At 46.0% G+C, this 24117-nt stretch overlaps 2 protein-coding genes across 3 annotated transcripts in view; one reads left to right on the top strand and one right to left on the bottom strand.

Annotated features, from left to right (window-relative positions):
* Positions 1-15217: 15217 nt before the first annotated feature.
* On the bottom strand, positions 15218-20203 carry LOC138567149 (RNA-binding protein 4B-like). Of its 2 annotated transcripts, none has more exons than XM_069645081.1 (3): positions 20065-20203; positions 19213-19385; positions 15218-17055 (listed from the first exon to the last, which is right to left on the bottom strand). In XM_069645081.1, the coding sequence occupies exon 3, from the start codon at positions 17013-17015 to the stop codon at positions 16104-16106; it is 912 nt and encodes a 303-aa protein (XP_069501182.1). In that variant the 5' UTR covers positions 17016-17055; positions 19213-19385; positions 20065-20203; the 3' UTR covers positions 15218-16103. The 2 variants fall into 2 exon arrangements, with proteins under 2 accessions (XP_069501182.1, XP_069501183.1); XM_069645082.1 differs by lacking the exon at positions 20065-20203 and adding an exon at positions 19865-20060.
* ARL2 (ARF like GTPase 2) overlaps positions 20125-24117 on the top strand; it is a 222026-nt gene continuing 218033 nt past the window's right edge. The window contains exon 1 of the mRNA XM_069645083.1: positions 20125-20257. Coding sequence (XP_069501184.1) covers positions 20193-20257 — 65 coding nt within the window. The 5' untranslated portion in view covers positions 20125-20192. The remainder of the gene's footprint in view (positions 20258-24117) is intronic.

Below are 24117 nucleotides of genomic sequence, written 5' to 3' on the forward strand. Positions count from 1 at the left end.
AAAATGTATTCACAACTAAATTTACGTAGTTAATTCATATGCTACACTTAATGTATATATATATATTTTAGTGACGTTATTTAAAAATTCTAAATTTGTGTTTGGAAAAAGAGTGCTTGTTTATTTAAGGAGGAAGATATGTAGAGATGTATTCCGAGATATATTTAGAATGTTATGCAAGCAAACCATTCTCTGTGTATTCCTTTGGAGCTTGTTTCGCGTGATCTCAGAGAGCCGTTGGGAGGGATGCTGTGTGGATGGGCAAGGCGGGCCCTGTTATAATAAACTTAAAATACTTACTTTCCCATTGCCCCCCTATTCTTTACACAGAGGATTCAGGGATTTCAATATTTTAAGCAGGGAGGTGCAGTGATCTGGACAGCATGAGTAGGATAGACTTTAGTATTCTAGTCTTAATATTGGTACATATGTGCTGCCTGTTATATCAGGCTGTTGTGATTTCAAAATGTGTCTGTGTGGTCTTGTTGTGCTTGTGTGGATGGTTTGTGTATCCCCTTATGCTATGAGTTTTGTAGATGTAAGGCAACTGTGGGTGTCTTTATTTTATATGGGAATCCCTCTGTCCACACTTATCGTGATTTATCTATCTGAATGATGAATGTCATGCACTGATTGAATTGCTTTAGGAGTATGACACCTTTGACTTTTTCCATGCAATGTCAAAAGCCTACATTGCCCTAAGAAAAGGAAACAAGTTTTAGCTCGGATTTGGAGAGGCTGACAATGTTTTTCTACAAGAGACATTTACTTGATGAGGATCAAATCTGTTTGATAAATGCAAGTTACTCACAGGGCGACTACAATAATTACACTGCAACAGCTTTAGGAATTTGTACTTTAAATTGCAAAGGTGTGAATGCGATAATTGACAGTAGTGGGGTGGACTTCTTTTCTGAATCTTCTACTTTGAGTACTCTGCTGGGTGAAAGGGTTATTTTAGGAGGGGACTTCAATTGTGTGCTGGATTGCAAGCTGGATCGTACAACGGTGTGCAAATACACAAATGTGAGAGCAAATATAGACCGTAATTGTTGCCTTGTAAGATTTTATTTGATGCATGGAGAGCTCTGAATCAGACGGACAACAAATTTGCAGTTTATTCTCCAGTGCAGGATTCATATTCACAAAAAGATTTGATTTTAGTACAGGATAAACTCGTTGAAGACTGTAAACACAACCATTAGAGAGCAAGGCGTCTCAGGTCATGTGCTGGTTGCATCAAGGATTGATTTGGATGTCGAGAAGACACATTTTAGTAGGTGGCGACTTAAAATTGGTGCTTTGGGAGATCAAGAGTTGGTTGACGCACTGTGCACTCGATTTTTTTTGCTGAAAATTGAGGGGTCACTAACTTGTTGGTTGTTTGGGAAGTTTTACAATAAGGGGCAAGTTGATTAGTTGTGAGAGTGATATGAGAAAGGTGCAATTTGGCTGACATTGGGCAATTAGAAAAGTAAACTTACAGAACTTCAGCATAAATGCATAAAACAGTGATCAGATGGTTAGGTTGGAAATGCAAAGGGTGACAATCTCTGATGGTGGAGACACATATTGGGAAAGCAGTAAGCAGCAGCCTCTTGGCCAATAAACTGATGACAAGAGAACCAGTATTAAAAATGTGGAAAAATGAGCAGGGAGTTCTGGTAACGAAGAATGATGGTATTTGTGAGCGTTTTTGCTCCTTTTACGAAACTCTGTATAGGGAGGATAATTTTCTATTAGAAATGGATGGACTTTTCAGGCAATTAATACTCCATTATTGGTCCCAGACAACAAACTCTTCTTGGAGGTTGGCATCACAGAAGTGGAAGTTGCTGTGGCCATCTCTCAGTTTAAGGCTGGCAAGTCTCCAAGGTTGGATGGTTTAGCAGGGGATTTTCATAAGGTTGTTCAAGTCCCCTTCTTTGTACGAGTTGTATAATTTCATGTTGCGGAATTGAGAATTATGCCTTAGTATGCGAGAGGCACTGATTACGTTAACCCCAAAACCAGGTAAAGACCACAAAAAATGTGGCAATTACCATCCAATATAATCGCTTAATGTTGATCTTAAACTGTTCACAAAAATTCTGACAAATAGTCTTGATAAGTGTATTGGAGAAGGAGTTTTATGCAAGATTTGGATAAGAGAACATCAGAACACATTGATATTTTAAGGCTGTGTGGGGAAGCCACTTCAGGGACTCCTATGGCGTTTTTGGATGCTGAAAAAGCTTTTGATACAGCCAACTTGCGTTTTTTGGAAGGTACAACGAAGGTATTTTTGAGGAAATGTGTTGCTTATACACTGCAGCAACGGCCAAGGTTTGGCTAAATGGAGTGCTTTCAAAAGAAATTGTTCCAAAGAGGGGAACAAGACAGGGGTGCCCTCTGTCCCGGTTTCTTTTTAATATTGCTCTTGAGCCTCTTGCAGTTTGCATCAGACAGGAGAATGTAATACATGATATATCAATGAACTCAAGATATTGGGCCCCATTAAGAGTTTGGCGGTAACCCTTAAATGCGGAGGTAACGCCATTACTGCTGCATTTAAGGGTCCACTAAATCACAGGTTTGGCGGATTTTCCCCCAGCTCTGAAATCTGCTGCCATTTCACTGATTTTCGGCACTATTACCAGCAGCTGTAATAGAACCGAACATTCCCCATTGGACCTTACCTTTGCACCAAACCCATGATCTGGCGCGAATAGCGCTGGGGGTTTGGCAGTAGGGCTTAATAGCCCCGGGTGTAATACCGCCAGGTTAGCGCCCAACTCGTGATGAGGCCCACTGTCCTATGCAGGTGATATGGTCGAGATATTGTCGAATCCACGCGATGGCTGTGCTTTGGTCAAGAGGGTTTTCGATGATTTTGGGCACTTGGCTGGACATAAAATAAAACAGGTTTTCCCACTGTCCCCATTGTGCATTCGGACTGATTTTGAGTCTTGGGATTGTAAGTGGTCAGACCAACACATGAAATACTTGAGATTTATAGTCTGCAAAACCTAAATAAGATTGTAGACTTTGTGGACATGCTGGGTGAAGGTATTTCGAGGGATGTGGGGAAATGGAAGACACGGTAAACGAGAATTTGGCCCAAAATAAAACACAATAAAGATGACGCTGTGTCTTAAAGTACTATGTATTATGCAGTTGCTTCCACTGAAAGTTACAAAAGATTGAGGAGGTTCTTGTGGGGTAGAGGAAAACCCAGGATTCTTCGATGTATGTGGGTTTGGCTATCCAGAACTTGAGAACTATCACAAGGGGTTTCGACTGAAGAAATCAGCTTATTATTTTATGTCAGGAGGGCACGGTCCCAGGCTGGGGGAATGATATATAGAGGGAGATAGTGCTACCTCATTCCTTGAACAACCTTTATCCTTTAGAGAAGAAAAATATTTTATTTGTATCACGCTCATACACAAGTGTTTCAGAGCGCGACGAGGCAAGGGAACAAGGGAAGACAAAACAATGATCTTGCTTGGCCCAGTGAAATTGAGAACGTGCAAGTGCTGGAGAAGGGTATGGGGGAGTGCAAGGGAGAGGGGAGGAGTGGAAAGTGCTGAGCAAGGGATAAAAACAACTGGTGGTGCAGTCAGCAAGTGCAAGGTTAAAGCGCAGACAGGGGTGTCTGATAAGTGCAGGTAAGGTCACTGTAGGGGTTACAGATACAGACCCAAGTGCAAGGGTTGCCAGGAGGCAGTGCAGAGGTGTGGCTGGGTGGGCAGGGATCTGAGCCTGAAAATCGAGGGTAACCAGGTGCCATAGCAGACAGATCAGCAGGAGAGGAAGAGAGGGCAGAAGCAAAGAGGAAGGTCTTGAGGTGCTTCCTGAACCGAAGATGGTTCTCCAAGTTTCAGGGAGGCTGTTCCAGAGGAATGCCCCAGCCAAGGAAAGAGATCTACCCCCAACTCACTGCTTGGAGGAGCGACTGACCCTGAGGGAGTTGGAGGAGCAAAGAGCTCTAGTAGAAAGGTATTTACTAAGAGTTGAAGGCCATGTGGACAATGCAAATGGCCTTGAATTTAATCCTTGGAGCCAATGAAGAGATGTCAAGGCTGGAGAGATACAATCCCAGGGCGTGAGGCCAAGGAGAAGTCCTGCAGTCCTGTTCTGGATGAGTTGCAGAGGGCAGCGAGTAGAAGCAGGCAGATTTAGAAAGCAGCTGTTGCAGTAGTCCAGCCTAGAGAGAACCAGTGCTCTACAGACAGTCAGCTTCTGGGGGAAGGAAAGGAAGTAGTAATGCAAGTGTTAGATTGCCCTCTATTGAAGCCACTCAAAGGGCACTCGTTACTTGGTTTTAGGACATTGGGCAGAACTGGTGGTTGAACTGCGAAGCTTCTTTGTGGCATAATCCAGCATTACAGACTGAAAATAGGTCTTTGAACTGGTAGAGCTGGGTCATGAAGCGTGTGTTGAAGGTTGTTATGCAGACTGAGAAATTACTGAATTTTGCTGAGATTTAACTTGGCGAGAAGTGAGCAATAATGGTACAGTGTGATTAAGAGATTACGGTTGCGTAGGTTGGAGAAGTTCACACTCCCCACTTGAAGGCAGACCAGAATGTATTTTTGTTCACTCAGCTCCATGCATAGGGATACCTGCGAGGCCAGCATATGATGAACGTTAGGATGAGGTACTCCTAAATGGAGTTGAAATGCAATATTACAACAGATGGCTATGTATGAATTGCAGATTGTCTAATTTTGATAAGTGCATGTTTTCAAGGCAAAGCAGGGGAAGAGGAGTATTTAGATCTGTGGGCATCCTTTAATGAGTTATATGGATAGTTTGGTTTGTATAATATTGTGCATCCACGAGGGGGAGGGAGTTAACAGATTATTTGTATTAGGTGGGTGTATGTTTTTGTTTCCTTCCCGTTGTGTCCTGTGTTTAGATTTAGTCTAGTGTGGGGCCGCGTTTGGGCGTTTAGTACTCTTTGAAGCGTTATTACTGTTCAATTTAGCATTCTTGAAGTTATATAGCTTGAAAATAAAATTAACCATACCCCCAAAAAATAGCTTAGTGCTGATAGTGATTCTGGTGCACTTGCTCGTGAAACGTCCCTACCACTCCATCACCAAAAGCACACTTTTCCAGTGAATTAAACCAAAAATATGCAGATGTTCTAAGTACAGATTTAATATCTGACCCAATCAGTGCCCTAAATTACAATGACTATGCAAAGGCTCTGCTGACGACTGACTGCTCGCCAGCAGATTCATCTTCATAAAATAACAGGTTTACTTTATTGCATCTAACTCACGCTCAGTAGATCCCGTACAGGGTCTGGGCTGGCATCTTTAACAGACGCAGTACTGTGCGCTATGGTCTGTAAGTCGGCGTGCGTCCCCTGGCATTAGTCCATGGTCAGATGTTGAAAAAACAATGGGTGAGAGATTCGAGAAGATGGAGAATGGTGGTGGCGTTCTCAGACAATTCTGGGATTCACAGGATCAATGCATGACAGTTGTGTGCAGTCCTCCCTTGGCAGAGGAGAGGAGATGCAAACTGGTTGCCCCATTTGCTGCATGTGGGAGCGTTCCTGCCCATCACTGTACGGGACCACAGGGGCCTGCAAGATGGCCCGAAGTAGTGGGGCAGCACGACGGGTCGATTTTGGAAAGTTGGGTTTTGCTGAATCAAAGTTGCAGATCAAATCAAAGGCACCCCTACAGATAAGGGCTGTATCCGCTACTTTTACACCCTAATAAATAGGCAAACACTCCCTAAAAATAGAGAATAAAAATACCCCCCCCCCCCAACAGAAAATGGGTAACAATACACATAGGACCATGTGCCTCAGGAAGCAACTACTGTAGTAGCATGATCGGAAGTAATCCTGTATCTTTTAACGTGTATGAATAACTAGGTGCAAAGAAAGGATTACAAAATATTTCCTTTTTCTAAGTTATAGCCTATTTCTACTTCCTTATAAAATACCCCATAGAAATAATCTTCCTCCGAACTTTAAAAATTAGGCAGTAAAATACTCCCACTTCCAAATCTTATTTGGGGCACTACTTACAGGGGCATATTGAGACATTGCTTGACTAGTTGTATAGTGGGGCGATAGAAGAGGAATAATTTGGTCTTTCGGGGATAAGAGTTTAAGGTAGACAGTCAGCATCCAGAACAGCATAAGGGCTAAGAAATCAGACCGATTCTTGAGGGGGGCGTTCTCTCATTTACAAGCAGAGTATCGCCATGTCATTGGAGGATGGCCATATCGGTATCTTTCAGGAGTGCACAGTCTCCATGTAAAAGTTACAAAATATTGATCAGAAAATTGAGCTTTGGGGAACTCCACAGGAGAACAGCAGTCGATTAAAATGCAACATGTTCATCTGGATGGCCTGGTATCTTCCAGCAAAGTAGGTGGTAAGCCAATTCAGGACAGTGCCAGAGAATCTCACCCTATGGGCGAGGATGATGCAGCCAGGAGGTCAATGACAAATGGGTATATGAGCAGCTCCGGATCCATGATTTGGGGGGCATCATTGATGCTACACGTGGGGCAGAATCCAGACTGATAGTCATTTAGGTATAGTTCAATTTGGGTAGTTGTGTAGACTACTTTTCCAAGATTTTGCAGATAATGGTAGGTTCGAAATGGGCTGGTAGTTGGCCAGGTAGACTGGGTCCAACCAATGTCTTCAAAATAAGTTGTACCATAACAGTCTTGACAAGCGTCCAGGAATTACCCTTCAGTGAGGTAAGCATTATATATGCTGAGGAGTGCCTGGCAAATTGGCTGATTAAATAGTAGAAGCAGTATCTTTACAAACAAATCTCATGGTGGTGTTCTAAAAAATATAAATGTCTCTTTAAAAAATTACCAGTTTATGTTTGTAACGCTTGCCGCTGTGGTGATATGAGTAAGTGGTTATTGGTGGCAAAAAGTAGGTGTTCATTTCAGCCAGAGTAGAGCCTCCAAGATCAACCAAAAGCATGCAGGGGAAGTATTTAATTATAGAAGCAAAGCAAGGCATGTTTGGCACAATGCGTACAAAAAGTAACATTGTTCACAGGGCAGAGGACATGGGTCCTTGACAATGGGGAGAGAAAACGACTTTAAGACCCAAAGATGCAGGGAAAGATGGCAGTGAGGAAGGAGGGATTGGGTTATGCTAGGGGTGATGGTTGAAATTAGGGTAAAGCGGTAAGAGATGGAAGAGTTAGTGAGAGGGTTAGTTAGCGAAAGTATCCCGTTTGTTGAAGACCACTTGAATCATCTTTAAAATTGTGTTGGCAGATTAACAGCTGCTACCATTCAACTCAAAATGGGCATAGTGCAATGACCAACTGAGCCCATCTCCCCAAGTTACTTGGCTGAGGCATTATGTGCAATCGTGTGGCATGGTGGTTTAAGTAAGCAGAGATGGCCCCAGCTCGTCAATATCTCCATGAGTGGGTGGTGTGTTGGTTCATGGTGCTTAAGGTTACAGGTGGCTTGCTCGTGTGCAGTTGAAATCGCCATCAAAAAAATCCCTGAAAACTTGGTTTAATGGACCTCAGTGCACAGAAGCTCAAGGATAGTTCCAAGATTTGTTTTACAGGGGGTTGGGGGGGGGGGGGATAATCTTACCTGTCCAACAAGAACGCATTACATGGCCAAAGCACTCTGGGAAGCTTGTAGTGGATTAATTTCATTGTACTGAATCCCAGGCACCTGCTCTGGAACATGCAACCAGTGATTAACTTTTAATATTAATTCTCTGATTGGGAGCAAGTGAGGCACCTGGTGGGGCAGGAGGTATTTGTGGCACTCCCTTGCGGGGCACCAGTGGTCCAAGGATGAATATCAGTTTCTAAATCATTCAACCCCACACCTCTAGTGCACCAGGAGGGATCCAAATAGATTGCGAACACAACGTGTATAAACCGCCTTGCCCAATTTTGGTAACATGGACGGTTATCTCTGCAACGTTGCATTGTTTGAACACAGCAAAAAATAAATACAATTATTACCCAATGATAAAAAGAGATTTTCCAGTCATGGTTGTATAAAAATAATCTACTTTATTATTAAACTGGCAGTTCTAGCACACTACAAAATACAACCCACCCTGTAAAGGAATGCAGAAGACAGTTTTCAAGAAGGAAAATGGATGCACTCTGGATACTGACAGGAGCGTAGTCGGTAAAATAATTAATCTTAATAGTTCACAAATACCTGGTTTCAGCACAAAGGGAGCAGTGGGTCATAAAATGTCACTAGGGGGCTTCGGAGGAGGACCAGGGAGACAGAACCACAATGTACCTGGTGCTTGTAGAAGTTCTGGGTGCTTGATGGGGTCGAATCTGTTTCAGGGAGCTTTACAGCTCCTGCGACAGAGTTCAAGATGGGAGGCAGTAGCAGCAGAATGATGATCAGGTGGCAGGCGGTTCGGCGAGCGAGGCTGGACCTACAGCTGGCAGGCTAGCCTACACAGCAGCTCGGGTCAGGAATCGTTGCCTCAGTGCTGGTTGACAGGCCCGAAGCACTGGTCGAGGTATCTCGGACGACGTTAGCAACTGCGGCGTGATAAGTCAGCAGTGCAGTCGGTAGCCAAACAGGCTCGAATGCCTCAAAACTTTCCTTTAAGAGGGTGCTGGTTGATCCCATGGGCTTGTGTCATCCTGTATGGCAGACAGCCCAAAGCTGAGGCATGTGTTGCACGCATCAGCCTCATCTTTGGTTTGGCTAGGAAGCATGCTTTAAGAGCCTAGCCGGGGACGCTGTATGGGTACTGGAGCTGCATGAGGCTCCACTGGTTTCAGTATCTCCCTCTGTACCTGGGAGATGTTATAGGGAGAAATCTTACTGTCTTTGGAAATCCTGGCCTTCTTTCACTGGCAGAAGCTGTAAGGCAAACTACTTTCAGTCGTGGGCCTAAATGAGTTTGTATTACTCCTTGCAAAGTACTTACATTATATGCCTAAGAGGGGCACAGTCCTCAAAGCCAAATGGGTGTAGGCAAAGCCTACCTTAATGAACCAATTCAGGGTCCCCTCCGCCAATCTACTGTATACATGAGGTCATAACCAGAGTACTTTGCAACAGAAAAGGTAAAGGGCCGAAAACATGTAATATTAAGTCCCACCAATGTCCGTCAGTTGTGGATATATGATATAGCATTTGTAACGCACCTATACACAAGTGTTTCAAGGAGCGACGAGGCTAGGAAGGGAGAACAGAGGAGAGACAACAATCTTCCTAGGCCAAGTAACATTGCGCTTGCGCAAGTGTAGGAGAGGGGAAGAGCACCAGGCGGAGAGGGCAGTGCTGTTCATGGGATCAAAACAGTAATAAGAAGTGCAGCCAGCAGGTGCACGGATAAGTGCAGACAGCAGGTGTCCAAAAGTGCAGGAACTGTAGGGTTAAAGATACAGACTCAAGTGCAGGGGTTGTTGGGAGGCAGTGTGGGTGTGCAACTCGGCAGGTAGGGACCTGGGCCTGAAATTCAGAGGGTAGCCAGCGCAGTATCAGACAGGAAATCAGCATGGCAGAAGCAAAGAGGAAGGTCGTGAGGTGCTTCCGGAACCAGAGATGGTTCTTCTCGAATTTCAGAGAGGCTGTTCCAGAGGGAGGCACCAGCCAAAGTAAGATCTACCACCAACTCGTTGCTTGGAGAAGCAGCTGACCCCAAGGGAGCTGGAGGAACGAAGAGCTCGAGTACAAAAGGTATTTCGAAGAGAGTTGAGGTATTGAGGACCCGGGCCCCAAGGCCTTGTGGATAATCAATGCAGGGGGTCTTGAACGTAATCCTTGCAGCCATGGGAGCCAATGCGGAGATTTCAGTGCTGGAGAGATACGATCCCGGGGCTTGAGGCAAAGGACAAGTCTTGCAGCCCTGTTGCGGATGAGCTGAAGAGGGCGGTGATTAGAAGCAGGTAGATTTAGAAAGAGGCCGTTGAAGTAGTCCAGCCTAGAGAGAACCAGAGCTCTAGAGACAGTGAGCTTCTGGGTGGGGGAGAATAAAGGAAGAATACCTCTGAGAAGGCACAGTTGGTAGTTTGACTGTTTAGAGAAGTCAGATGTAAGGAGAAAAGGAGTGGAGTTAAAGATGACCCGGAGCTCCAAGCGTCAAATGTACTGAGGGCTGGTGAGGCTCGCCGGATCAGATTCGAGTATAAAACTGCCTTGGGCACCAATGAAAAAGTGGGCCACTGTTGCAAATGACAATGCATTCCTTCGGTGACAGACGGTTTGAAAAGTACCCACAGAGGTGTTTGCGCTAAAATGGGCTTCATATACCACCTTTGGAAATTTGCAGAATGGGGGAAGCCCTGGCCCTCGGGGGGGGGGGGGGGGGGGGGGAACAACTACAGGATCCAATGTGCCCACAGCAGCTGATGAAACCTTTAGAATTGAACTAATGGCCCCCTTGGGGTGAGGCCACTTGCAAACGAAGACTGCACGATGCCAGCCAGGGTGACTGGCTGGAGGGAGAGAAATGTACCATGTTGTAAAACACAAATGTCCCAAAAAATGCGGGCAAATTGCGACACAAATTATTTATTCAGCAACAATGGTCAAAACTACTAGCTGCATAGTGAAGTAACTCAAACTGGCCCACATTGACCAAACAAGTGGCCCGTTTAGACCAACCTGGCACACTAGCATTTTTGGTTGCGGCATTGCCATATAGGCCGGGCCAAGACTGGCAGCTCATTAACAGGCAAGAGGGCATCAACCCAGCAGCCCCCTCGCCCATTATGGAGGAGCCAGCCCAGTGAAAATACAGAGCACCCATTCAGCTGCTTTTTCCAGCTATTGGGGGGAGGGGTGGGGGTGGTGGTGGTTCCTGGGCTGGCTGAACTGTCAAACTGTCAGGGGGAGCTGCCCCTCACACATGCAGATATGCAGTTCCCCAGCCGCACATGCTCACTGAACCAAGCAAGGCTGGGGGCATTTAGCTTCCCCACACCTTGCATTGCTCATTGGAAATGCTGGCCGGGGAACTGCATATTTGCATGTGCGAAGGGCAGCTCCTGCGCCATCTCGCACATACAGACAGAGCCACCTGGGGCAGAGTGTTCCAGCACCCACACGCAGATGAAGGAACCTCTTGCAACCAGATCCCTGTTCATGATGCTGGAGTGGAAACTTCTGGACCGGGGCAGAAGGAAAGTTTATGTTCATTTATTTTTTGTATGGGTGCATGTATGCTTGTGCCAGGAGGTTATGGTGGGTGCCTGTGTGAACAAGTGCTTGCTGTGTGAATGTTCGTTTTGGTCTGTGGAGCCGATTTTGGTGTGGGAAATTGTAGTTTAAAAATGCCCTTGTTACATAATTCCCTGCCCACCTGCCAAAATCAGCCCCCAAGGCAATGCAGAGCCCAGAGATATGTACATCATAGATGTCCAGTCAAAAATATCTTTCTACCTGGGTACACAGCGCCTTGAACACACAATCATGTTCATTGGACTCGGCCCTGTGGGGCCCAGGGATGACATCTGGCATAGATGTCAAGTATGCCTGCCCTCCAACTGCAAACTGTTTGGCTTTTTACCCATTTTTTATATTAGGCTCTAAAATTTAACAGGTTAACCCAACTTTAAAAAAAAAAAAAACCAAAAAAAAAAAACCAAGGTTCTTACCCCCTGAACCCCTCTTCATTGGATCAGGCTCCCTCACTACGCTCAGTCGCGATGGCATGTCCGGGGGGAAAAGAAAAACACTTATGACCATCCACCTAATTCACCAGCCACCACTGGCCCTGGGCTGGAAACAGGGTGGGGGGAGCCCAGAGTCTGCGGTGGGGAAAGCCCAGGGACTAGGTAGGAGTGGGAGCCCAGCGACTATACTGGCTGGGAGTAGTGTGGTGACCGCAGATTATCCCCACACATTTTCCAGGGGTTGATCTACCATCATTCAATTGCACATAAAATCTCAAAAGACCAGGTAAACCCACACCCACCGCGCAGATGGTCGAAATCCTCACAGTAATGACATACGGGCGTAAAAGTCTGACTCGAAATGCCACGGTTTGGAATTTTAGTAGGCCGAACATGGTGTACCGTGCAAGCCTCAGCTTGAAGAGTAATCCAGAGTATACTAGTCCAATGACTGTCATGATTCTGTACGGGAAGATTAGGAATGGCATAATGCGCCGGATCGTTCAGCTTTAAAGGAAGCAGCTTCTCATAATGGCTTTAGCATGTGGTTCGAGCGGGAGGGCCCTTTGCAAACGGATGAGTGCAAGATCCAAATGGCCAGAAGAATGATAAACTGCCTCAGTTGTTCAAGAAACGCATTCCACTGCTTTGCGGCTAGAATGGCAAAGGATTGCAGAACACTTTAAAACACGCATATGGAGGAATTGGGGTGAAACCGATTCTGGTGAATTGGGGGGGGGGGGGGGGGGGATCTACAGAACATGCAAAATGTTTTACCTTGACGCCTGCACTTAAAAGAGCGTTGAGAGTCAAACCGAGTAGTTTTCAAAAGGAAATCTTAGTTTACGGGTGGTGAACGCAGACACCAAAGGACATGTGCAACGAGAATCCATATTAGGAACACAAGTGAAAATCCTGGCTGCAGAGTTTAGCCAGCACTAAAGACACTGGACTGAGGTTCTCAGGGTAAAACGAATCCCAGCAGTCCAATTTAGCGCAGATGATGGTCTGGAGGGTTGTGCAAAGCAATGCCAGGGGTCAAGATTAATTCTAGACCTTCCAACCATCACCACGTGTTTTGCTATGGGCAGGTGATGGGACAGGGCAGCACAAAAATGTTTGGAAATGAGTGGTCTCGGTACACCGGCCTTCTTGCACTTTGAATGAACCTCACAGCAGACGTAAATAAAGAGAAATTGTGCAGCAAACGCTTTGTTTGGGATTGGCCAGTAATTACCAATCCCAACACAAGAAGCACTGCATCTATAAGCAGGGTCTGGGTCAGATGGCAACTGGAAATGCGACAGCATGAATTTGCTGAATCACAAAACAGTGTCCCTGGGCCGTTTAAACCAACGCTTGGGTGCAACACATGCTTGGTTCCAGTACTTGCATAATACTTCCTTAACCGGTTCACCCACTGGCGAGTCCCTGCATACCCCATAATGCATGGTTAGCGCCAGGGAATGTGGGAACCAATTCCCCTACTGGAATTAGTGATACAGCCAAACCAAATTCCCCTTGAAAGAGGCCGAAAAAACGTGCAAACCCACAATATTGAGTGGGTGGTTACTATGCGGCACCACGACTGCGAGAAGACATCGAAGGAGCAGCATGCGAAGGCAAGAAAAATGTGTATGCACGCTAGAATGCAATTCAAGCGTTGGACTAGGAGAATGAATGTGCCCACCCCTGGTTGTTATGCAGCCCCGCCCCCATGCCACAATCTAGCAGAAAAGGCGAGAAATTCGGATGATACCCCGGGAGAGGTGAAACCTAGCACCACAGCCCATAGAAAGATGTGGTAACGTTTTCTGCTACACTAGCTGACAAACACCCCTGCGGGTGATAAAATGGTTAAATGAGTAAAATAGCACTGTGTATCTGAATTTCAAACTCTGCATGCCACCTGTGAGGTCACCTGCAATGTTATGTTTGTTGGTATGATGAATGGTAGAGCCACGTGTTATGTTTAATGGTAAGGTATTTGTACCACGCCTCACACCGCTTGTTCTTTTCGATTTTGAACTGCATCCATTGTAACGCACATTCAACAAGATCACGTGGTTTATAATTGAAACCACTTCGTATTCTTCCAACACAGCATCAATATGTATTCGGAGCCTATACAGCAAATAGTGTTTCCAGGCACCACGAGGCAAAAAAGGGGGGTGGAACATTGGAAATAAGAACAGTCCTACTGGGCCTTGAGGCATTCGGATCGGACAAATGCAGTAAGAAGTGTAAAAAAAAGGGGGGCAATGGAATATAAAAAGCTGAGGGGGCAGGGTGGCCCAGGGGGCCGCCCAGTACCATGGGAAGCCCAAAGGTGGGATCACAGACTAAGTGTGAGGACAGTGTTGAACGAGACATAGGGATGCTGGCTGGGTACAACTGAGAAGGGGAGTGCTGGTATACACAGGTCAAGGAGGGCCTGGCAGCCTGTCAGACTTCTAAGGGACCAGAGTCACCAGGCTGCCAGTGGCAGATTAACACGAGAAAGAGGTAGAGACAAGCCAGCTCAAGTCTGATAGGGGCAGGAAAGCTAATCCAGAGGGAGGCACCTACTGAAGAGATTTAACCCCCACTCTGCTTGGAAAAACATCTGACCTGCAGAGTTGGGGCTAGAAGAGCCGTCGGAATTTTATCCCCAGGGCAACCGGGACCCAGTGGAGAAATGTTATGGCCGGACAGATGTGATTTGCAGGCTTGGCTGTTACAGTAGTCCAGCCTAGAGGGGACATAGACGCTTGGGTTACTTGAAGGCTCACCGATCGTGTATTTTGAAGAGGCAAAGTACTTCACAACGTATCCCTAGTTTAACCCTGAAGTATTAAACCCTAATGCCATGGTATCAGCGCCCTACCTGCTGTACTACCTTCCTCACCTCGCCAACGTCAGCTCTCAGTGTTCACCCCCTACCAGGCCAAAGGCCAGCCGTATAAACGTGTGAACATTCTCCTGCAACACCACCTGACCTCGTGGGCAACATTTCAGCACACATGCCCGACTCCACGCACATGCGTGGGGGCGGGCAATAACGCATAAGGGGGGGGCTTTCTAGCAACTTACACCTATCACCAACCAACTAAAATTCTGAGAACAGAGGCCGGGTTCTTTTAATCTGCATACATGCAACTTATTCATACATGCAACTTGTCCTTACAGTAACGAGATACGGGTCCGTGCCATATTGGGTAGAAGATGCACTTCACGGGGCCCAGTGACATGCAGAGCTAGAAAGCTGGCATATGGCGATAAAGAGCTAGAAGAGCACCAGCTGCGGTCAATCAAGATTAGCACCCGGGGTGCTATGGTCATTGATGCGAAGGAGAAAATAAAAATGTACACTGAACATCTCATCCATTTTCCTGGAGGCATGTAACTAAATTGGCATCACCCAGAGGAACAGGCACGCACTCTCCTATAACAGGTCTTTCCACCTGCAGGTAAGGACAACGTTCGAGCAAACTAATCTGTTGTGTGGACCATCAAACGATTATGGCAGCAGACCAATTGGTATTAATAAGTTAACAGAAGCCAACGTGTACAAGTAATTGCTCGATGCAATTGTGATGTAGTGGCAAAGGACGTCTAGATCAGGAAGTCAGTGGAAGCATTTTAATAATCAACATAAGAAAACAAAAACATTGTTATGAACTAAATTCAGGCACACAACTTTGCCATTTTAATACCTGAAGATACAGACAAGAGCACAACGTTCAACATTGCATTAAGACATACCCCACTATACTGGAAATAAAGGACCCAGCGAAAGCAAACAACGAAGCATGTGGTGCCCACCCCCTTCAAAAATGAAAAGCGTTTAACCCCAAAGCATAATCGTCCTCGAAATATATCGTCCACGGTGCATCTGAACGGCTGTCGGAGCGATCATCATGTTTTAAACGGTCGCTCGGCTCATCTCATCGGTTTTCACAAGGACGTAGCGGTTGTCGGATTTAAACGTTCGTGAGACGGCGTCGTATTTTCTTTACAATCGTTTAGGCGTTTCCTCCTGCCACGTGTGTGAGAAGTGTACGGCTGCCCTTAAATTGGAATTGTCTCGTGCGGTCGGAAACAGGGCCGATTTTCTTTTTTTAATGCATGCTACGGCGGCCACGTTGACTTGCATGGAACGCTGACTCCCACCCCATGCCCAGGCCCTAACGAAAGTAAATTAAATGCAAATAAACATTACTTACAGATTCAGTGGCTGCTAACAGAGGGCCTTCCGAGGCAAACTGTAGAATTAACCAAAACAGGCCCAGTTTAAGTCAGAGTACATCTCGGAAAAGAAAGGATTACAAGCCAAAAAAAGGTTTCTAGTTTACTTGAATTACCAGCTGGGCATTCTATTAGCATGAAAATTCAACACCTACAGCTTTTAAAATGTCAAGTTTCAAGATACGATGCAATATCCTCTGTGAGCTAGACGTTGACGAAATTGTAGACAGGATTGTGTTACTAGAACTTAAACTGGCTGGCGTACTTTAGTAGGAATGGCTTGCGTATCCATTACTGTATCTCTCATAGTAATCTTCGGCACTGTAGCCAGCACCCACGCTGTAATGAGAGAGTGCCGAGGCATAGCCTTGACCGTAACCCTGACCATACCCTTGGCTAATGCTGTACGGGTCAGAATACTGGGACAAAGACCCCGATCTCCTGCTTATGGGACTCCTTTCTCTGTAGGACGATGGCATTAAGGCGGACATGGCAGCCGCCTCTATAGCAGACGGAGAAGAAGCATAGGCCCGGTCATAAACTGACCGCGTAGCACGGTCATACAGGTCATAGGCGTACCGCTCCAAATAATCACGGTCATACAAAGACCTAGAGGAATACGATGGGGGAGGTGGTGGAGGCGGCAGGCGTTGCCGGAAGAAATAGCTGGGTGGTGGGGGCGGCGGAGATGGTGGAGGCATAGGGCCACCCTTGCCGCCTTTTTGCGCATTATTGCTCTTGGACAAGGTCACAAAAATCTTCTGACCTTCCACTGTGCGATCATTTAGATTCATGATGGCATCCATGGCATCCCTCTCCATAGCCATATGCACAAATGCGTAATTCTTCACAATGTCGCATTCCAACACACGCCCGTACTCCTCAAATAGGGCTCGGATATCAGAAGAGGTGGCCTTGCTGGACACATTGCCAACATAGATTTTAGTGGCGTTTCTGATCTTAGAGGTGGCATACTCCACCGTCAGAGTGGAACCCTTAAGATCTTTCTTATGCAGCCCGCTGATCGCCTTGTTGGCCTCATCCTCTCGCTCCATATGGACGAAGGCATAGTTCTTGAGGACATCACATTCATTCACCTTGCCGTACTTCTCAAAGCGCTCTCGTAGGTCCTCGCTGGTGACGGAGGTGGACAACCCCCCAACAAAGATCTTCACCATCTTGTGCAAATGGTCACAACACCGCAGAGTAGTAGATTATCTAGATAAAGAAAAGAAATGGCGGTGTTTACAATTTAGGATCCTGAAAATACAATCATGCACATGAAAAATACGCATCAATAGTTTTGGGCATGCACAGAATTCAATATGGCAATAATAAACTGTAAACGGATAATGCATGCTATAACATGTAGCATTTAACATAGCGTCTAAACAAATTCGCCCAGGGAAGGCGCGCCACACTACGCTTGTGTGCTCCTGCATCTTCACAGATCACATACACGCCTACGATAATGCTAACCGGGTATAACAAATGCGCGCCTCTTATTCAGAAAGCGCACACCCACTCCCCCCTTCACCAATAGCTAGTGGCAAGGGCATATGTTGAGCTCTAGCACTTGCAAACCGGCGGACCGCACCATCCACCGTCTGAAAATAGCTTTAGAACCATTTAAAATCGGGCACCAAGGGAGAATCCGTTGTCAAATAAGGGCCCTCCCCAGGGACTCGGAAACCAGGACCTATTGTCAAACTTACGGCAGCAGATGTCCACAGAAATCCAGCAGCTTTAGCGCTTGGAAGATAATGTACCAATAATGATCCTTCGCACTACACTGGAAATCTTGCACAAAACCACAGAATGTGTGGGTTATGCCATGAAAGACAGGAGTGTACGGAAGACATTTTCAGCAGCAAGTTACTAAGTTTCCTGTGCTGCATTTTATGGGCACACGTGGGGAGGCGCCCGTCTTACCAAAGACCAGTAGGTCTCTTCTACCAGGTAATGCCCGATACCAGTTGTCGCTCCCGTTCACCTAATCTTTTCAATCCATGCACCTCAACATATTACACTGAGCCATGGGATGCTCTTTCGTCGTGCGACTTCCTCACTACCATATTGGTCACTGAGACATCGGTGATTGAGATCCCATACAGAGCTCTCTTAATATACATGCCAACAACCCTCACTTCGTTCGGCCGAGAATAGGAAAGACAGACTAATAGTAGCACCTGAATCAAGGTTCAAATTGAGGAAAGTTGGGATACAGCCTTGTTAGCATGAAAACAACCGCCATCAGGAGCTACTTTTGTATCAGGGCCAACTGGTGGCTTCCAAACATGTAAATGTGACCATAGCTGGTTATTTGCTGCAAGTATTAATAAAGAATTAGAACCCACCTAATATACATTTAAACAACGGTTCGTACAAAATGGTTTTTAGCTCCTGCTTGGGAGTCCTGTTGAATAGGGCAGGTATGCCCTTATATAAAGCCCTCCGTGGCTGGGTGGCAGAACCGATCAGTTACGCTGTCAAGCCACGTACATGGAATTGCAGTTATACGATCCCAGACATGCCGTTACACGCATAATCATATGTGAACAAAAAATAAATAAGTAAGCCCAAGGAGAGGCCTACTTTTGAGCAAATTTCACAAGAGTCCAGTTCGGCTCGAGAAGTCTGGGCCTTAATCCAACCCATGTAGTCTCGCATCACCAACCGCCAAATTATAACATTGGCGGTCCCTCTGCGTTTGAACCTCAAACAATCCTGAAGCCCGCCCTCTTAAAACGTACCAATACCAACTGATCCCCAAATCATAATTTCGTTCATTTAATCAAGAGCCCACGAACCCCTTCATTCGACAGTACAACAATGAAGCAATACTTTAACTAGTTCCCGATACGATCCTCAACAAGTGGCGTTACACGCACGACTCATTCTGAACCAAAAATGTAGGCCCATGTGTTGTGGCCTACTTTTGAGCAAGCTGGAAACCTTACTTGGAGTAGCAAGTGTCTTTTTTCTTAGCCTTAAATCCTACCCATTAGCAGAGCAACGCGCGCGCCCCCAATCCACTAACTGCCTAAATCAAAGGCACGATCTTAACAGCGGCGGCAACGGCCTACCTTTACAATATTCAGTGTTCATTTGAGTTCGAGTACCGAAATCTTGAAGCCCGCCGCCTTAAAACGTACCAATAATTTGCACGACACCAAACTTATCCCGCCAAAGCCCCCTCCGTCGGCACTATGACCCACTTCCTTAAGACCGTACGATTGCTCACTCGTTGAAGAAAACGATTAAACTATCTTTCAAAACTAAAAATCCTCATGTCCCCCAGGAGCGCCGGTATTCATGAGAGAAGTAAATTCTACTACGGTTCGAAGTGATGAGACAGTAATAGACTTTACTCACCGTTCGGAAACAAAGAGGCCTCCAGTCCCGCTCCGCGATTCAGAACATCAAGCACAAAATGGCGAAAAGAACTTCCACCGGAAATTATACAGGCGTGGGGTAAGATGGACAAGCGGAAACAGCAACTACGTCAGCGGAAGTTGTCTTGGATTGGCTTGTTTTGAGTTACGAAACTAAGAGTCGGAAATAGAGAGAGGACAACATAGTAATCTTACGCGGCTACACATACCACCTTAAAGACATGTTTGTAATTACTGGCTGCGTGGGGGACAACATTAGAACTCTTTGGGAAGGCTCGAGTAGTTATTTCATTCCTGCTTGTGACTACTGAATGTAAAGAGTAAAAACAAAAAAATCCCAAGCGTCGCAAAACGGTTGGCTTAACAGGGCTTCTTTTGTATTGCAGCCTCTTGTTTTCGACATGTTTTCAAGGGGCATTGTTCCCCCCCACCTTCAGATCTGACAAAACACCTGACCGTTGCATAACAGATTCAGATATATCAACATGGCGGCCATAATGGAATAGAATAGTATTAAATAACACGCACGCATACGGCGCTACATACACTGAAAACAAACGTTATACTTTTAAGATAGCCAACTACTTGCACTACAGAGCGTTATTTAACAATTCAAAAGTAGGATTCTTTACATTTTTAAACTTGAGGTGTTAGCGTTACGCTCTTTCATTCATATATGACGGCAAACTGTCCTTAACTGCTGTGAATAAACAATAATGGAACATCTCTGGAATCAGCGTTAATTTGAGAACGATTGCAAGGATCATCATTTGGGGCGGTCGCCTTTTTAGGCGGCCTAGGCTATGAGGTTCCTTTGTTTGTTTCTACTAACATGCATTGTTGCAGATTTGCAGTAGTTCCTACGGAGACGATCGCGGCCGGGTGCAACTGAAAGGTATAGAGCGCTTGGAGGAATTGTGGTGGCGATTTGGTTGCGTTGCGCTCTCTTTTGCTGCAGTGATGGGGCTTCTGACTATCCTAAAGAAGATGAAACAGAAAGAGCGCGAAGTCCGACTGCTCATGCTGTATCCTTCTTTGCGCGTGGCATTCCGGGATTTGTAGTCGATTAATGATGTATGGAATTACCTCTGTAGACTACAGCTAGGTTTAACTTTGTAGCTGCTGTATGTATGTAGTATGTGTATGTTTGTAGTACATGTATGTTGTACCTTTTACCATAACAAGTGTCAATTTTACAAATTAGAAAATAATATATCTTTTACGAGAAAAATGGCCTGGCCAGTTCTGCATTGAGTAAGCTCCGATTTGCCAATTTTCCTGTTTGGCGATACTTATATTACGTAGGGGCTTGACCCTGCCACGGGGGCGGGGAAGGCAGGTAGGAGGCTAGAGCTATTGACCGCTTTCCACCTGGGGTTTTTCCAGAGCCAGTTGTAGGCAGTCAGAATTAGGAGATGGGCACGTTTTTTTTCTCCATGTTCTAGTGTAAAAAGTCCTAATCTTTAACTAAATCTGTTATGGGACAGGCCTAGTGACACTCAGGCCTCCTGCCAAAGGAAGACAACCACACAGTTGTAGTAGGGTCAAGCATGAAACTGCTGTTTATTATTTCTGCCCCTCCCACATCCTCCATCTACTCAACAATCCAATCTTAGATGGCGGAGAGCTGGTTATGTCTCAACAGTGAGAAGACCGAACTTCTGTTAATTGGATCCCTGTCCGCCTTAGGTAAAATTGACAAACAATATTGTTCCTTTACAGTTAACATCCCTTTTGCTGTATCCCAAGTAATTAAGACACTGGGTGTGTACATCGAACCTGACATAACCATGAATAGACAGGTTACTGCTGTAGCCTCCTCCTCAGCATACCACTCCAAACTTCTCCATGCAGCCAGACCCTTCCTATCCCAAGAGAACTGTCTTACCATTACAAGGGCAATAATTGTCTCGAGGCTTGACTATTGAAATGCACTCTTTGTAGGGACCTCCTACAAAAATCTGGCCAAACTCCAACTCGCACAAAATAACGCCCTTAGGGCCGCAACGGGCATATCTAGAAGAGACCACATCTCAGATGTCAGGAGGAGGATCCACTGGTTACCCGTCAAGCAAAGGATTGTCTTTAAAACACTTGCCCTGACGCACAAATGTTTCATGGGCTGCCCCCACCCATACTTAGCTCATAGAGCCCCACGCCACCTCTAGACCTTCGAGAGCTGCATACTCCAACAGAATAACAGCACCCATCACACGTAGCGTGTGGGCGGGTGGCGCTAGCTTCCCTAATATGGCTTCTACTTTCTGGAACTCTCTCCCCCCTGAACTACGACAGAATGACTCTCACTCAGCTTTCAGGAAAGCTATCAAAACCAGGCTCTTTGTTTGAATGTTCCTCATGTTCTCTTGAAAACTTCTGTACACTGTTGTTTTCCTGTAAATGTAACTGAGCACTCTGCATTAAGTAACCTCTTGGGCCGCATTCATGTAACCCTGAATCAAGCCTTCATACATGTCCCTCATAGCGCCCCGATGCCTACAGGCTGTAGTGCGCTCTATAAATTCAAATAAATAAATAAATCCTAACTGGTCACATGACCTTCTTGGATTCATGCTTCATGTGACTTGCATGTGTCTGAACATCACATTCTGTCATGCCTGCACCATGGGCAGACACATTGGCAACCACCATGGACTATTTGTTATTCATTTATCTTCAGAATACTCTTGGAACAACCCCTATTCACACTTTGGTACTTAATTCCCATTTGCATGACTTTGGTGCCTTATTTAACTCAACTAACTACATGTACCACAATGCACCTTGCTACAGCTATCAATTCCTGGCCATTTCCATTCATCATCATTGGAACCACAATCCCCAGAAGCCCTAGGGATCTGTCCTGCTTCCACCATCTCAGGACTAGAGAGGGAGGAGGCATATTGTATTCAGGTGTGCTGCTCCAGGTGCTGCCAATTAGCCTGCCTCAGTACAGGGCAGGGCGGTATTTAAGCAGCTGCCTGCAGGAGCTCAGTCTCTTGCGTCAAGAGTCCTCCCAGCCCCTTTTTGCCTTTTGACTCGATTTTGTATGCTGTTCCTGCTGCTGCATTTTCCTGCTTTTGTTCCAGTGCTCTTTCCGGGCTCCCTGCCTTGCTGCCTGCTACACCCTGCTGCCTACAGCCCTAGCCTTTTGGGTTCCCTGCCTCGCTGCTTTGCTCCTCTGAGCTCGCTCCTTGCTGCTCTGCTCCGCTGGGCTCCCTGCCTTGCAGCCTGCTACTCTCTTCTACTTTCAGCCCTGACCCTCTGGTCTCTCTGCCTCTATGCCCTGTTCCTTTGGGTTCGCTCTTTGCTGCACTACTCCTCTGGGCTCTCTGTCTGCCGCCTACTACAGCTCTCAGTCCTGCTCCTCTGGACTCTTTGCCTTGCAGCCTACTACAGTCCTCTGCAATCCACTACAGTTTTTCTGTAACTTGTACCATTCGGTACTGCAGCCCTGCTTCCTTGTTTGCAGCCCCCCTCTTTCCTGGCTGCTGCTCCCTTGTTCTTGATCCTTGTCTTTCTCTTCCTTGACTCCTCTGTCCTCCCCTTTAGTATACCCATTTCTATTGTACTGTGTCTTCCTTCATTCCCTTCAGCTTGATTTCTCTTAGACTTCCTTGTCCCTGGTTATTTCTGTTCTTGTCTCTCTTGTGTCTTATGTTGATCCTTTGTACAGAGCTTGACTGTTGGTTTCCGGCAGGCAACCTCTGCCCCTTCCCTTGTCGCGTTTTCTGTTTAACAGACACCCACAGCTGTTGCTCCCAGCCATGAGCAAACAGAGTGGGCCTCTGTAATAGTAATCTGTGCAGAAGGCTGTAGTTTCCAAAGGTCCGTGGAACACTCTTTTTCCATATCTGCATACACCCCAAGAGGGAATCCAGTTTGTTTGCATCTTTGCATTTCCTGCCCCTTTCTGTTCACAACTACAGTTCCCTACTTTTCTTTCTTGATGAGTTTCCTGCTGTGTGTGTACTTATGTCACCTTACATCAGCACAGCCACCCAAACCTTACCTGGGGGCCCTGTGCCACTTCACAGAGTGCCATCCTTGACACATTCCCCCAATCCACGACCGGGATGGTTATCCATCTGCTCGGGCGTTCCTCGCTGGGTTCACCACCTCCTTCTGGTGCAGACTCTTCCTCGTCTCCCGTGTGTCCAGACTCCTCTCTCCTGTACTCTTCATGTAATCACCTATCTCTTACATTTCCTCGCTCTGCTCCTAGTCACTCGTTTCTCAGCACGCGCTGCAGTGATCATGAATCTGTTTTTGTTAGTTATTGTCAGTGGGCGGGCGTCAAATGGTGGCATGTCCTTGTGAGAGTGACTGTTTGCTTCACGATAACACTTTCCCCTAGCCGGAATTGGTTGCCTGTAGCTTTCGGTGGTGGTCGGTATACTCTCGTATATTTGCTTTGCGACCTCATCCCTCTCTCTGACGTCTTGCGTCGTTCTCTACTCTCTGATCCGCGTCATGGGAAGTCTCCCCATACTGGCGACCAAACATCAGTCACCTCAACAAATGGTTCACCTCAAACCTAAAGGCTTTGAAGAAATCTAAAAGACTTTCTGAAGCCAATTGGAAAAAGAACCCCTCTCCTAAAAATAGGGCATTATTCAATGCTGCTGCCTCTACTTAGAAAAAAGCCATCATCAAAACCAAAAGCAATATCTTTAACAGCAGAATCCAAAATGCCAATTCCAATGTCAAAGAACTTTTCACCATACTCAAAGAATTGGAATCGCCCATACCTCCCCAATCCACTTGTGACAAAGAAGCTACTTGGTGCTATTCAGAGGGCATTATTAGATAAAATAGCTCTACTCTAGGTCAGAATATAAATAAAAGAACCATTTTAGCCACCAAAGGCACAACCAACTCCAGC

This window comes from Ambystoma mexicanum, chromosome 2p (genome assembly GCF_040938575.1).
Source record: "Ambystoma mexicanum isolate Mex_15411 chromosome 2p, UKY_AmexF1_1, whole genome shotgun sequence".
Lineage (NCBI taxonomy): Eukaryota > Metazoa > Chordata > Amphibia > Caudata > Ambystomatidae > Ambystoma > Ambystoma mexicanum.